The sequence below is a fragment of the Lithobates pipiens genome, unplaced genomic scaffold, assembly GCF_037356315.1.
Source record: "Lithobates pipiens isolate NorthernLeopardFrog02 unplaced genomic scaffold, aLitPip1_a1.2 Scaffold_28, whole genome shotgun sequence".
NCBI lineage: Eukaryota > Metazoa > Chordata > Amphibia > Anura > Ranidae > Lithobates > Lithobates pipiens.
Genome location: NW_027507789.1, coordinates 65,146,328 through 65,162,622, shown reverse-complemented (window position 1 = coordinate 65,162,622; position 16,295 = coordinate 65,146,328). Strand labels below are relative to the sequence as shown.

Below are 16,295 nucleotides of genomic sequence, written 5' to 3'. Positions count from 1 at the left end.
AGGCCACCATTTTCCCTAACAATCTCATGCACAGCCAAATGGAAGGATTTTTCTTTAATTTTGACAAGTTGAATTAGTCCCTCTTTGACCCTGGTGTTGCCCTTGGGGTCTTCCCCTAGACCCTGACAGTGGAGGCCATCAAGACTGCCTAGAGATTGATGCCCCTGGCAAAGGTAAGGAAGCACGCTTAAAGGAGAAAGGTTTAAACTTCTTCTTACTGGTAAAAGAGAGATTTTCTCATTAGAGATCCTTTTGGATGTATTTATCCAGATCGTCCCTAAATAGCCGTTCCCCATGAAAGGGGAAACTGGCTAAGAGCTTCTTACATGGTGCTTCAACTGACCAATATTTCAGCCACAGAACTCTGCGAGAATGCACTAATCCTAGCATAAGCCATGAGGCCTGAATGATAGAATTTTTCATAGCATCTACATTGCTGGGCCTACTGATCAGGAAGAATCTTAAGTATCTCCACAAAGATACACCAATTGCAGCAAGAACCGGCTGTGCTAAAGAACTTGCTAAAGACATATTGCTTTTAGAAAGAAGCTCCAACTTTTTATCTGTTGGATCCTTTAACATTAGCGCATTATCCACCAGACATGCGAGACTCTAGTTCACGGAGATGATTGCAGCATCAATTGCTGGACCCCCCATTTCTTATAGAAATCCTCTTCCACAGGATAAAGTGTGGAGAATATGGATTATCCAGATGCTCCCATTCAGAATATACAGGGGGTCCCCTACTTATAAACATCTCCTACTTACAAACGGAGGGAGATAAACGGGAAGTGAGAGGAAATATACTCTTAGGAAGGGAAATTCTCTCCTGTAAGGGTTATTATGGGATAAGGTTACATAGTTAGTAAGGTTGAATAAAGACACCAGTCCATCCAGTTCAATCTGAGAGTGTCTACAATTGTCCCTATCCCTGTACATTGCACACTCACATCGGTCCCTACCCTCAAGGAGCCCACAATCACAGGTCCCCATTCATATACTAGGGCCAATTTGGGACAGAAGCCAATTAACCTACCTGCATGTCTTTTCGGTGTGTGGGAGGAAACCGGAGTACCCGGAGGAAACCCACGCAGGCACAGGGAGAACATGCAAACTCCAGCAGGTAGTGTCATGGTTGGGATTTAAACCAGCGACCCTTTTTACTGCTAGGTGAGAGTGCTAACCACTACACCACTGTGCCGCCGGAAGGTGTCCCCACTGATGCTTTATCACCAATCCTTGTTTCCCTAACAGCCCCAAATTTTCTAAATCCAATTATCATTGGGACAGAAAGTGAGGTGAAATCTTCTGTACAGGGGCACAGACAGCTTAACAAAATGTTACAGGGGTGATACCCCTTCCCTATGTTATCCAAAAAGCTTAAAAATAGATTTTTTTGGCTGGAGCTACAATTAAAAAATGTACCTGTTCCGACTTACAAACAGATTCAACTTAAGACCAAACCTACAGTCCCTATCTTGTTTGTAACCCGGGGACCCCCTGTATAAGCTTTTTTAGCTATGAATGAATAGAAAAGGCACCCCCAGATAGGGGAGGTTTTAGTGATCCCAAACCAGAGGTGGGTTCATCAAGAGCCTGCGCTGCAGGCAGCAAAAAGGTTACACAAACCAATTTAGTAAGCGTGTACAAGCAACCTGTCTTCTGATACTACTGCCTCTATATTAGGATCCTCAGAAGAGGATATATTAGTATCTTCCAATTTTTTGGGAAGATCTTCCTGATCCCCCGAAGGTGTTCATTTCAACGTGGAGGGCACAGGAGGAGAGTCGCTTCCAGATTGGATGTAGTGAGAGCAGTCAAATCCTAACAATGTTGTGACCTTTCTTCCGTAGAACAGGGATCTGGAAAAAAGGAAGCCACCTTCAGGAGAAAGCTAGGATAAGGGAGCAATACCACTCCATCCTTGTTCATGATTAAATAAGGTTCTTTACAGGAAAGAGCTGCTAATTCTGATTCTCTTCTTAGCAGAAGAAAAAATGGCTACCAGAAAAAACTAACTTCCTTGTCAACAGGACCAAGGGAATTTGACGTACTGGTTCAAAAAGCTGTTTCTGTAAAACTGACAGAACCAAAATTCAAGTCCCAGGGGTTTAGGGCCACCTTAACCGGAGGATTAAGGCGCGTTACCCCCTGTATAAAGCTTCAAACCAAAGAATGCGAAGCAAGCGGACGTTGACCTTGATGGTACTCAAGGCCAGCTTAATTTCTAACACCATTTGCAGAAAACCAAGGATTCCACCTATGACATTTTCTGGGATGCTAACCCCTGGATTCACACCAGGAGACATAAGCTTTCCAGACTCTATGATAAATCATTCTGGAAGCTGGCTTTCTTGCATTAATCAAGGTAGAAATCACAGGACCTGAAAGCCCATGACTCTTCAGAACATGGGTTTCAATAGCCAAACCGTCAAATTTTTGCGTTTGTAAGGCAGGATGGAACACTGGACCCTAGGACAGCAGGTCTGGACGTGACGGTAGGGTCCACGGGGAACCTACCACCATTTCTGCATATCAAGCTCTTCTGGCCCATGCTGGGGCCACCAGAAGTACCAACTTCTTTTCCTGCCTGGTGCGAACAAGTCGTGGCAGTAGCAGAATAGAAGGGAATGCATGCATCAGTGAGAACTGATGCCACTGAGTCACCAACGCATCTGTCCTGCATGCAAGAGGATCCCTTGTTCTCGACATAAAGCTGTCGATCTTGTTGTTGAACCTCCCATCTTTGGCACATGGCTGAGATGATGTCAGGGTGAAGAGACCATTCACCTGGGACTAACTGCCGGCGAATTAAGTAGTCCGCCTGCCAGTTTTCTATGCCTGGAATGAAGATTGCCGATATGCATGGCACATGCTTTTCTGCCCAGTTTAGGATCTGATTTACTTCTCCCTAAGCTGCACGACTCCTGATGCCAACTTGGTGATTGATATAAGCCACTGTTGTGGCATTGTCGGACTGGATCCTGACAGGGCAACCCTGTAACACGAGTCTCCAGACCTTTAGGGCTAGATACAGTCCACGGATCTCCAGAATGTTGATGGGTAAGGTCCTCTCGGTTTGGACCATCTCCCTTGGACAGTCGACTGTTCCAGAACTGCTCCCCAACTGAAAGACTGGCATCTGTTACCACTCTCCAGGTAACTGGTAAAAGGGATTTTCCTTTTTGCAGATTCTCGGGTATCAACCATCAACTGAGGCTCTGATGCACTGTAGGAGACAGATGCATCGGAAAATCTAACGCCTGGACTTTCTTGTTCTTGGCAGACAGAATACTGTTTTGCAGCAGTCTCAAATGAAATTGAGCATAGGGAACTGCTTCGAACGAAGCCACCATCTTCCCCAGCAACCTCATACAAAGGCGAATAGAAGAATGTTTCTTTGCCCTGACTGCCCGAATCAGTTCTTTTATGTCACTGATTTTTGCCTGGGGAAGAAATACTCTCTTCTGGGCTGTAACTATGACCAGACCCAAATACTCTAGTCTTTTTACTGGTTTTAAAGAAGACTGCTCTAAAATTGAGGACCCAACCTAGGTGTCCCAGGTAGTTGACTGGGGTGACCAAGTTTGAGTCCAAGCGGGCTACCAACTGGTCTATCAAGAGCAGGTTGTCTAGGTACGCTATCACCGTTCTACCTTGGGCCCTTAATCTGGCCAGAGGAGGGGCCAAGATCTTTGTAAACACCCGAGGTGCAGTAGCTAGCCCAAAAGGCAGAGCTACGAACTGAAAGTGGCGTTTTTCTACTTTGAAATGCAGACACTTTTGACGAGCAGGGAAAATAGGTACATATGCAGGTACGCATCCTTGATGTCTATTGACGCCAGAAGTTTTTGTAGGATGGAAACTACCAATCGGATTGATTCCATGCAAAAGGACCGTACTTTTAGGAATCAGATCTTTGGAAACTAGAATGGGTCTGACATCTCCATTTGGCTTTGGTACAGTGAATAGGTTTGAATAAAACCGCCAATCCCTGCTATTGCGTGGGAAATAACACTATAACTTTTTGCGACCAATCTCTCTCCAAAGCTAGAAAGAGACTTCTTTTTCTCTGGGAACATTTCATCTGATGAAACGAGGACAGAGGAATTCTCTGAACTCTAGTTCGTAACCTAGAGTGATTGTGGAGACCACCCATCTGTCCTGAAAATTCATCTGCCAGACCCTTGAGAACTTTAGCAGTCTTCCCCCCACTTGAGCCAGCGGGGGCGCCCCTTCATAAAGATGCTTTAGTGTTTTGTCTTGTAGACTTCCTCCCCCAGGACTTCTTTTGTCCCTGGGGTTAAAAAAAGATTTAGAAACAAAAAAAAAAAAAAGATTTAATTCTTGAGCCTGATGGAGGAGGCTGTCGCGACTGCCTGGAGGCTGATGCTCCTGGCACTGGGGAAATAGCACGTTTAAAAGAGGGACGTTTACTCCTTTTCTTAACTGGCAAGAGGGTGCTTTTCCCACTAAAGATATAACTGTCCAAATCCTCACCGAACAGCCTTGCCCCACAAAAGGGAAATCCAGTCAGAAGCTTCTTACATGGCGATTTGGCTGATCAATTTTTCAACCATAAGATTCTACGCATATGCACCCACCCAAGCGTAAAGCGAGAGGTCTGGAGGATAGAATCTCTGATTACATCAACTGCAAAACACAAAGCCGCTGGTAAGTTGGCCAACTCCCGGGCTTGCTGTTCAGGTAAATTGGATTATCAATTGGATCCCTAAGCATCTGAGCATTGTCAACAGGACAAGTCAGAATTGTCTTTACGGAGGATATGGCGGCGTCAATTTCCGGTATACCTCACAGCTTTGTAAATTTTCCCTCCATAGGATAAAGTGTTTAAAACTTTTAAGGAGGGAAAAACAGAATTTTTATAACAGCTTACCTGAAAAATTCTTTTCTTTTGAGGTACATCACGGGACACAGACTCAGTAATTACTGGTGGGTTATAGGGCATCACTAGGTGATTGGGCACTGGCACACCCTAGACAGCAAGTTCAATCCCCCATATAACCCCTCCCCCTACTGGAGGTACCTCAGTTTTGTAGCAAAGCAATATAAGTGTATTAGAAGAGGGGAGGGACCTCTGTGTCCCGTGATGTACCTCAAAAGAAAAGGATTTTACAGGTAAGCTGTTATAAAAATCCTATTTTCTTTCTCGTACATCACGGGACACAGAGACTTAGTAATTGCTGGTGGGATGTCCCAGATCAATGCCATCTGAGGAGAGGGGAACCACACAACATAGGGTGTACTCTGACCTGAGGACCCATATCGCTGCCTGCAGCACACTACGCCCAAAGGCGATGTCCTCATGCCTTCTCACATTCACCTGATAAAATTTGGAGAATGTATGGATTGATGACCAGGCTGCGGCCTTGCAGATTTGAGCCATGGAGGCCTGGTGATGCCCTGACCACGAAGCACTAATAGCCCTAGTGGAGTAAAAGGCGGAATCTTTTGATTCAAACCATAAGCTTAAACAATTACTTGTCAAATCCATTTTGCAATGGTAGATTTTGATGCTGCCTGTCCTCTTAGGACCCTCTGGCAATGCGAACAAAACATCCATTTTGCGAACCTGAGCCGTCGCTTCCAGATAGGCTTTGACTGCTCTCACTACATCCAAAGAATGTAGTGACTTCTCTTTTCCGTAGAACAGGAATTTGGAAAAAAGGAAGGCAGAACAATATCTTGGTTTAGATGAAAACCTGAGACCACCTTCGGTAGAAAACTAGGATGAGGGCGTAACACCACTCTATCCTTGTGCATTATCAGATCCGGTTCTATACAAGAGAGGGCCGCTAATTCCGATACTCCTCTGGCAGAAGAAATGGCCAAAATTTATTTCCTTGTCAACAGAACTAAGGGAATCTGATGTATCGGTTCAAAAGGCTGCTTCTGTAAAGCTGACAGAACCAAATTCAAATCCCAGGGGTTCAGAGGCGCCCTAACTGGAGGATTAAAGGGGTTGTAAAGTAAAAATTTTTATTTTTTTAAAATAACAAACATGTCATACTTACCTCCACTGTGCAGCTCGTTTTGCACAGAGTGGCCCCGAACCTGCTCTTCTGGGGTCCCTCGGCGGCTGTCTCTGCTTCCTCCCGCAGGTGCTTCTCACGTTAATGCGAGCTCCCTCGCATTGGTGAGAAGCACTGCGGGCGCGCTCCCGTGATACAGCCAGCGGCTATTGCCGCTCGCTGTATCACAAGGCCCCGCCCCCCGGCGCGCTGCGTCATTGGATGTGATTGACAGCAGCGCGAGCCAATGGCTGCGCTGCTTTCAATCCATCCACTCCAGCCAATCAGCGGCCAGGCTGAGCGGCGAAGAGGACGGCGGGGGCGAGCGCGGGATTTTCGAGGGGTCAGGTAAGTAAAACGGGGGGACTGGGGGCGCCGGCAGTGTCAGATGTTTTTTCACCTTAATGCATAGAATGCATTAAGGCAGTGGTCTCCAACCTTTTTGGCACCGGGGACCGGCGTAGTTGAAGAAAATTGTGCCAAGGCCCAGGGGGGTGTATGCGGCTTTTCGCGGGCAATTTATCGGGGCGATGGCTTGCATTGGCGCTTCAATCATCCCGGCACCATCATTGATATGATGTTAGGATGATTGAAGCGCATTATTTCTATTATTACATTGTAATATTTAATGAATAGTTCAACTCACCATAACGCAGAATGTGCCAGAGTGTCACTTGCCACGTCGCCTGTCACCAGATGCAGATTGTCAATTTCCATGTCGCCTGCCTTCAGATGCAGCTTGTCACTTGCCACGTCGCTTGTCACCAGATGCATGTTGTCCCTTGCCACGTTGCCTGGCACCAGATGCTTTTTTGTCCCTTGCCATGTCACCTGCCACCAGATGCAGCTTGTCACTTGCCACGTCACTTGTCACCAGATGAAATTTGTCCCTTGCCACGTCACCTAGCACCAGATGCGGATTGTCACTTGACATGTCGCCTACCACGTCATCTGCCACCAGATGCATTTTGTCACTTGCCACGTCCCCTGCCATCAGATGCAGCTTGTCATTTGCGACGTCGCCTGCCATCAGATGCAGCTTGTCATTTGCCACGACACCTGCCACCAAATGTGGATTGTCACTTGCCACCACATGATTGTTGTCACTGCAGTGGTGGCAGCACAGGTGTGCAAATTAGTTCAGAGGCAAGCCTGGACTAGTGGGTAGTAAGGAAGAACAGCGGTAATGGGGGGGCGTCGGTAGTGAGAGATGATCTCACCTGCCTCAGCTTCAACAGTGCATCAGTGTTCTGCCTCGCTGTGTCGGCAGAGGAGCAGTGAAGCGGGCGGGCAGTGAGAGATGATCTCATCTCTCTGTTCCCCCACCTCACCTCCAGCATTATAGCATCCCTGCTGTGAACGCGGAAGAGCGGCGATGCAGGCGGGCGGTTGGAGATGATCTCATCTCTCTGCTCGCTCGCCTCCGTATAGCGGCCCCGCTGTGAGCGCGGAACAGCGGTGATGCGGGCGGGCGGTGGGAGATGTCATCTCTCTGCCTGCTCCGCCGCCGCTCATCAGAGACAGTGCAGCCTTCGCGGCCCGGCTGCAAGCAGGCCACGGCCCGGCAGTGGGCCGCGGCCCGGGGGTTGATGACCCCTGCATTAAGGTGAAAAAACATTTACCTTTACAACCCCTTTAAGGCGCGTTACCCTTATATAAAGCTTTGGACCAAAGAATGTGAAGCAAGTGGACGTTGAAATAGAACCGATAAGGCCGAGACTTGGCCCTTGATGGTACTCAAGGCCAGTTTCATCTCTACCCATTTTGCAGAAATTCGAGGATTCTGCCCATGACATTTTCTGGGGTGCGAACCCCTGGATTCACACCAGGAGACACGCTTTCCAGACTCTATGATAAATCATTCTGGAAGCTGGCTTTCTTGCATTAATCAAGGTAGATATCACAGGGCCGGAAAGCCCACGATTCTTCAGAATGTGGGTTTCAATAGCCAAACTGTTAAATTTAGCATTTGTAAGGTGTTGGATTGAATTCATATAATACTTCTGGTATTTGTTCATTATTGAGGTAGCCACTTAGCCTCAAATGAATGAAGCACATGAAAGCTTTGTAATCAGAAGAACAATAGCTGGACTCGGACCCCCCCCTGCTGTGATGTGTGTGTGTGGCTGCAGGCTTCAAAGGGAGTAAAAGCAAGCTGGGTGGCTCATCGTTGGGGACACTGATCAATAGTGGACAATACAGCATGCTTCCTGAAGAATGGACATACATGTGAAGGAATGCCTCTTGGCGAAATCTATTGGATGGAAGGCAAATGGGGGTGGCTACGAGTGGGTGTGTATGTTGGTATGAAAAGGCTCACACACAGACAATGTTTCGCTGTTTACTGTAAGACCATGCCATGTGGTGACTCGGCCTACTTTGGGAGATGGCTCCGGCCTAAACCTCATGGTGAAGGCCCTCTCCTGGTCTGAGCCTAGCCGATGCAGCAAAGCCTCAAGGAGGACTGTATGATAAGTATCTTTCATATTCTTGTATTATATGTTCTGATTGTAAGCTGCGTGATATTGTAATGTCCTTTTACTACTTTATGTTAGCTTTCCTAATTTCTTGGGAAATAAATAAGATAGTGTTTTACTAGCAGCAATGTGTGTGGTTTCATAAGTAATTTTATATCAGTGTGCCTAGTAGGGTTGTGTAAACTAGATAATTATGGGAAGAAACAAGGCAATAATAGTTTGTAGAGCACAAAATGTCTTTCATAAGGTAGGATGAAATACCGGTCCCTGGGATAGCAGGTCTGGACGGGACGATAGGGTCCAAGGAGAGCCTACCGCCATCTTCACTATTTCTGCATACCAAGCTCTTCAGGGCCATGCTGGGGCCACCACAAGCATCGACTTTTCCTGCCTGATCCTGCAAAGCAGTCTTGGCAGTAGCAGAATAGGAGGGAATGCATAAATCCGAGAACTGATGCCATGGAGTAACCACTGCATCTGTCCCGCATGCAAGAGGATCCCGGACTCTTGACACAAAGTTGTCGACCTTGTTGTTGAACCTAGACGCAAAGAGATCCACATCCGGACCCCCCCCCCCCCCCATCTCTGCATATGGCCAAAAAGATGTCAGGGTGGAGAGACCATTCCCCTGGCACTAACTGCTGGCGGCTCAAGTAGTCTGCCTGCCAGTTCTCTACCCCCGGAATGAAGACTGCCGATATGCATGGCACATGTCTTTCTGCCCAGATTAAGATCTGGTTTACTTCTTCCTGAGCTGCATGACTCATGGTGTCCCCTTGGTGATTGATATAAGCCACTGCTGTGGCATTGTCGGACTGGATCCTGACAGGGCAACCCTGCAACCTGAGTGTCCAGGCTTTTAGGGCTAGATACGCCGCACGGATCTCCAGAATGTTGATGGTTAAGACCCTCTCGGTCCTGAACCATCTCCCTTGGACAGTCGACTGTTCCAGGACTGCCCCCCAACCCGAAAGACTGGCATCTGTTACCACTGTTCAGGTAACTGGTAAAAAGGATTTTCCCTTCCGCAGTTTTTCGGGTATCAACCACTAGCCGAAGCTCAGATGCACTGTAGGGGACCAGATGCATCGGAAAATCTAACGCCTGAACCTTCTTGTTCCAGGCCGATAGGATACCGTTTTGCAGTAGCCTTGAATGAGACTGAGCGTAGGGAACTGCTTCGAATTAAGCCATCATCTTCCCCAACAACCTCATACAAAGACGAATAGAAGGACCCTTCTTTGCCCTGACTACCTGAATCAGTTATCTTATAGCACTGATCTTTGCTTGGGGTAGGAATACCCTCTGCTGGGCTGTATCTATGACCAGACCCAAATACTCTAGTCTTCTTACTGGTTTTAAAGAAGACTTCTCGAAGTCGAGGACCCAACCTAGGCGTTCCAGGTAGTTGATTGTGGTGACCAAATTTTGGTCCAGGCGGGCAACCGACCGGTCTATCAAGAGCAAGTTGTCTAGGTATACTATTATCGTTATACCTTGGGTCCTTAATCTGACCAGAGGCGGGGCAAAGATCTTTGTAAACACTCAAGGTGCAGAAGCTAGCCCGAAAGGCAGAGCTACGAACTGAAAGTGGTGTTTTTCTACCTCGAAACGCAGGAACTTTTGATGAGCAGGGAAAATAGGTACATGCAGGTACTCATCCATGCCTATTGATGCCAGAAGTTCTCCTCCTTGTAGGATGGAGACTACCGATCTGATCGATTCCATGCGAAAGGAACGTATCTCTAGAAATCGGTTTAGATCTTTGAGATCTAGAATCAGTTTGACATCTCCGTTTGGCTTCGGTACCGTGAAAAGCTTTGAAAAAAACCCCATTCCCTGCTCTTGCATGGGAACTACCATGATAACTTTTTGCGACAATAGTCGCTCCAACGCTCGAAAATGAGAGACTTCTTTTTCTCTGGCTACATTTGATCTGAGGAACGAGGAGAAGGGAATTCTCGGAATTCTAGTTTGTAACCTAGAGTTATTGTGGAGACCACCCATTTGTCCCGAAATTCCTTCTGCCAGAGCCCTGAGAACTTTAGTAGTCTTCCCCCCACTCGAGTGAGCGGGGGCACCCCTTCATAAGGGGGTCTTAGTGTTTTGTCTTGAAGGCCTTCTCCCCCAGGACTTCTTTTGTCCCCGGGGTTGACTCCGAGTTTTAACCTTAGAGCCTTAAGGAGGAGGCCATTGTGGCTGATGCCCCTGGCACTGGAGAAAGCGCGCGTTTAAAGCAGGGACGTTTACCCCTTTTCTTGACTGGTAAAAGGGTGCTTTTCCCACTAGAGATCCTTTGGATATAATTGTCCAAGTCCTCTTCAAACAGTTTGCACCATGGAAGGGAAATCCTGCCAGGAGTTTCTTACATGGCGATTCGGCTGACCAATTTTTCAGCCACAAGATTCTACGCATGTGTACCAATCCAAGCGTAAGGCGAGAGGTCTGAAGGATAGAATCTTTGATAGCATCAACAGCAAAACACAGAGCCGCTGGAAGGTTAGCTAACCCCTGGGCTTGCTGTTCAGGTAAGGCTTTAAGCACCTGTTTAACATGGTCTCTCAAATATTGACAGACTCCAATTGCTGCCACTGCAGGTTGTGCTACTGAACCTGCCAAGGAGAAAACATTTTTTAATAGGAATTCCATTTTTCTATCAGTTGGATCCCTAAGCATCTGAGCGTTGTCAACAGGACAAGTCAGGCTTTTGTTTACGGAAGAATTGGCGGCATCAACTGCCGGTATACCCCACATCTTAGTAAATTTTTCCTATATAGGATAAAGTGTAGAAAACTTTTTAGGAGGAAAAAAATGTTTATCTGGGTGATCCCACTCAGACTAGATAAGCCTTTCCAGCAAACCATGAACAGGAAAGGCATGTGCAGTTTGAGGAGGTTTCAGTGAACCCAGAGAAGAAGTGGGTTCTTTAACTGACTCAGGTAAGGGTAACTTAAACGTGAAATGGACCAATCCAGCAAGAATTTGCACCAACATTTTCTCATCCTGAGAAGCTGAAGAGGGCCCTTCTCCACTAGATTCCTCAGAAGTGGAATCATTAGTTTCCTGCCGATCCTCTGAGGGGGATTCCTCTCTTTTATCCCAGAGTTCCTCACTCTGAGGGTCCTGGGTGACAGAGGGGGGCCTAGTGCGTTTTCTTCCACTGAGTGAAGATGCGATTAAGGCCACTAATCTTTACTCTAAACAGTTTATGGTTGAGGAAAAAACCTCCTGTGTAATGTACACAGGGGCTGAAGTGCCAGAAGCAGCTGCAGCCCCTGACCCAGACGGCTCTCCCTGGTCAGCCTCCCCGGGTCCTGCAGGGGGGAAGGTGCTGCAGAGGGGGGTCCTCAGAGCCTGAAGGGAATCCCTTAGAGCCCCTACTCTTCGGGGTACTTGTACCTCTTCTACCCATAGTGCAAAGCAACAAAAGGTAGAAGTACCACACAAAAAAATGCACTGACTGCTGAGCCCTGTAGTTCAGCAACTGCCACTGCTACTTAAGACTCAGTCTAGTGCCTAAGTAAATGCTGCCTGGGAATGCCTGTGTCTCCCACACTCACATGCGCCTGTCAGCTCTGTGTCCCTCTATAGGCTGTGTGCATCTGAAAAAAGAGTGCACTTTAAAGCCTGTGTAGCCTAGTGCTCTGCCCCCCCTCCTCCGACCACTTCCGCCCCCCCCCCCCGCAAATTTTTAAAAATGAGCGTTTCCCATGCGAGCAGAGGCTCTGGAGGGGAGGCTGGGACAGAGGAGAGGGAAGGGCCGGTGGATGTGAGGCCGCTGTAATGGCAGCGGTGGACAGGGCGGACGGCGGCGGGTGGTGGGGTATATTACCGCTCTCTGCCCAGGCCTGTCTCAGCCCCCTAATCCGTGGAGGGAGAATCCCAGAAGGAAAAAAACCCTTTATCTTCATTCTACCTGGAGCATGGCTGGAGGAGCATAGAGCGTGGACACCAAGCAAACAGATCAGGCATGAAAAGGCATGTGCTCTTGGCAGCCCCAGGTGGCGACTATAGGCATAGCATACATTTACTTAAAAAGGAGAAAACCTACTAAAATTAGAAAAATTCTTGAGGAGTCTCCCTTACCTTATCCAGCTGCAGGGTCTGAATAGCAGACACAATCTTCACCTCTCACGGTGGGCTCAGTTAGGAAAAAACCTTCAGAGGCTGGGGCCCCCTTGAATAGGGGGATCCGCAGTTCTGGGAAAAAACCAACACCTAAGACACTGGTGAAAAAACTGAGATACCTCCAGTAGGGGGAGGGGTTATATGGGGGATTGAACTTGCTGTCTAGGGTGTGCCAGTGTCCAATCACCTAATGATACCCTATAACCCACCAGTAATTACTGAGTCTCTGTGTCCTGTGATGTACACGCAAGAAAAATGTTTATCTGGGTGATCCCACTCAGAATAAAAAAGCTTTTCCAGCAAACCATGAACAGGAAAGGCATGTGTAGTTTGAGGAGGCTTCAGTGAATCCAAACAAGAGGAGGGTTCTTCAACTGACTTAGATACGGGTAACTTAAATGTGGAGCGGACCAATCCTGCAAGAATTTGCGCCAGCAACTTCTCATCCTGAGGAGTTGAAGAGGGCCCTTCTCCACTTGATTCCTCAGAAGAGGAGTCATCAGTTTCATCCCAATCCTCTCCTTTTTCCCCAGAGTTCCTCTGTTTGAGGGTCCTGGGTGGCAGAGGGGGACCTAGTGCGTTTTCTTCCACTGAGTAAAGATGCAATTAAGGCCACTAGTCTTTCCTCTAATCCATTTATGGTTGAAGAAAAAAACCTCCTGAGTAATGTATACAGGAGCTGAAGTGCCAGAAGCAGTTGCAGCCCCTGACCCCAGCGGCTCACCCTGGCTAGCTTCCCCAGGTCCTTCGGGGGGGGGGGGGGGGGAAGGTGCTGCAGAGGGGGTGGGATCCTCAGAGCCTGAGGGAGGTCCCTTAGAGCCCCTATTTTTCGGGGTATTTTTACCTCTTCTGCCCATAGTGCCACAAAACAAAGGCAAAGGTACTACCACGATGCACTGAATGCCGAGCACATTGACACTCCGGCCCCCTCCTCCTCTGCCCGCCCAGCTTTCAAAAAAGACCGCTTTCCCAAGCGAGCCGAGGCTCAGATCCTTGGGACAAGCATGGAGGGGAAGCTGGGGCAGAGGATAGAGGAGGGCCGTTGGTGGGAAGCCACTGTAATGGCAGTGGAGGTGAGCGGTGCGTTATACTACCGCTTCCCTGTGCCTTACCTAAGCCGTGGGGGGAGAATCCCTGCGAGAGAAAACCCCTTTCCTACATCCTACCTGGAGCATGGCTTGGAGGAGCGTACAGCATGGACACCGAGACAGACAGGTCAGGCATGAAAAAGGTATGTGCTCTTGACAGCCCCCGGTGGCGACTTTAGGCATAGCATACATTTACTTAAAGCGGGGTTCCACCCTAAAGTGGAACTTCCGCTGATCGGAACCCTTCCCCCCTCCGGTGTCACAATTGGCACCTTACAGGGGGGAGGGGAGTGGAGATACCCGTCAAAGACAGGTATTTACACCCACTTCTGGGCATAGACTCCCATGGGAGTCTGTCATTTCCTATCCTGCCGCGCTGTCTGCTGGGACACACACAGGTCCCAGTGACAGCCCGGACAATTCCTATTGCGCTGCGCGACTCGCGCATGCGCAGTAGGGAACCGGGAAGTGAAGCCGATTCGCTTCACTTCCTGATTCCCTCACCTAGAATGGTGACGGCAGCAGCCGAGAGCCGAGCGATCGATCGGCCTCGCTGGAACCCGGGACAGGTGAGTGTCCATTTATTTATTAAAAGTCAGCAGCTGTAGTATTTATAGCTGCTGGCTTTTAATAATTTTTTTTTTTTAGGTGGAATCCCTCTTTAAGAGAAACCTACTAGAATTCGATAAATACTCAAGGAGTCTCCCTTACCTTATCCAGCTGCAGGGTTCTGTGCAACAGACCCAATCTTCACTTCTCACGGTGGGCTCCGTTTAGAAAAAACCTTCAGAGACTGGGGCCCCTTTTGTATAGGGGGATCCACAGTTCTGGGCCTGTAAAGCACCCCGCCAGGGATATGGCTGCAAAAACCTTGTTTCTTTGGACACTAGGCCCGGGTACTATCCAATTTGGCCTGAAAAAGACACCTTGAATGGATCTGGTTCCATGGCTTGCCCCAGTGCATGATATTCCAGTGAAGCTCAGCACATCTTTACTTGTGACCAACAAGTCACTGGTGAAAAAAAAACGGAGGTACTCCCAGTAAAGGGAATGGTTATATAGGGGGTTAAACTTCCTGTCTAGGGTGTGCCAGTGTCCAGTCATCTAGTGATACCCTATATAACCCATCAGTGATTACTGAGAGACTGTCCCATGATGTACGAGAAAGAAAAATACACAGTGACAATTAAAGTGTTAATTTCCTAGAGCAGCCCACTCCCTCACTGCTTTCACAGCCCTAACGTCACTTCCCTACGCAGCCTTTTATATATATGTGGGGGGAGGCGCTATGGAGAATACTATAGACTGAATAACACTTGAGTGACAGCTCTGAGTCTGCTGGGGCTGCTGACATCAATTCCAAGATGGCAACACCCAGGCTTTTTTTTTTTTTGTCTACATAAGAGAGGCTTTTACAGATAGATAACAGCCCTAAATTGAATTATATTAAAATGTACAAATCGGAAGATTGTTGTTGAAATGGTCTAAGAAAGACATGGCTTCCTGCTGCTTTCTCCTCTTCAAATGCTGCTGGCAGTCGATTATAAAATGATTCTTATAAATAGATGCGCTGCAGAGTTATGGGCCTTATTTTTCCCAACATTTCACTCATTGTAATACAACATTTTCTATTAACCCCTAATACAGAAGGTAAAAGAAACCATTAATGCATCAATGCAGTTTTGCACTTTGGGCATGTGTTAAAGTGTACATATCTTTGTAATGACTTTGTGAATGATACCTTTTTTTCCAGGACAAATTGAGCCTTTATTTGGTGGTAAAAGTCAATGAATAATGCCCTCTTGTTTCATTATCAAATGAGATTTGGTTAAAAATAGTAAAAAAAAAAAGAAGCAAGCAAGCTCAGAGGAACATTGTAAGTGAATAAAATAAAATGGTTTATGGAACAAAAACATGCTGCAAGAAAAAATTTCTCTGTGCCTTTATCTGCAGATTTTATTTTTTTAATCATGACAGGGTCTCTTTAGGTATTCAACATACAAGATCCTTTATTAATGAAAAAGCTAAACTTGTGTACACTTATATATACACATGAAAAAAAGGTGCTTAGTGGTCAACAAGGATAACCTTGTGCAGCAAGGGGCCACTGTGGAAATCCAGTCAGAAAAGAAACGCTGGCCACTTCTGAAGCTGTACAAAGTATACTGTATTGCTATTAAAAGAAAAAACTAGTGCAATGAAATGTAGTAAAGGCTAGAGAGTTGCTTTTTTAAAGCTGAGGAGGCAGGGTTTTATTTGTCCAAGAGCTTACTTCTTAAAAGTTTCGCCTAATGCAGACTGAACTTGTTTGCATATTATCAGACCTTCTGAATGCAAATTAGTGTAAATCTGTCATCTCACATCGGTATGCCTCACCTGCTGCTGTTCAAGAAGGGGTAGTGAATCCAACAATAAGGAAAACCAAAAGTAACCTGGAGCAATGCGAGCAGTCATGAGTGAAAGGAGCAGGCGAGCTGCTTCATGGAACTCCTGCTCATTGTACAACCGGTGAAACTCTCTGTATTTCCCTGGGATGAAGTTGACAAAGGTAAGGTTAGAACTGTGTAACA

General features: G+C 47.2%; 1 protein-coding gene across 1 annotated transcript in view; it reads right to left on the bottom strand.

The window, feature by feature from the left end:
• NUP85 (nucleoporin 85) overlaps positions 1-16,295 on the bottom strand; it is a 118,900-nt gene that overhangs the window by 19,479 nt on the left and 83,126 nt on the right. Inside the window, exon 17 of the mRNA XM_077459336.1 lies at positions 16,102-16,253. Within this exon, the coding sequence (XP_077315462.1) occupies positions 16,102-16,253 (152 nt within the window). The remainder of the gene's footprint in view (positions 1-16,101; positions 16,254-16,295) is intronic.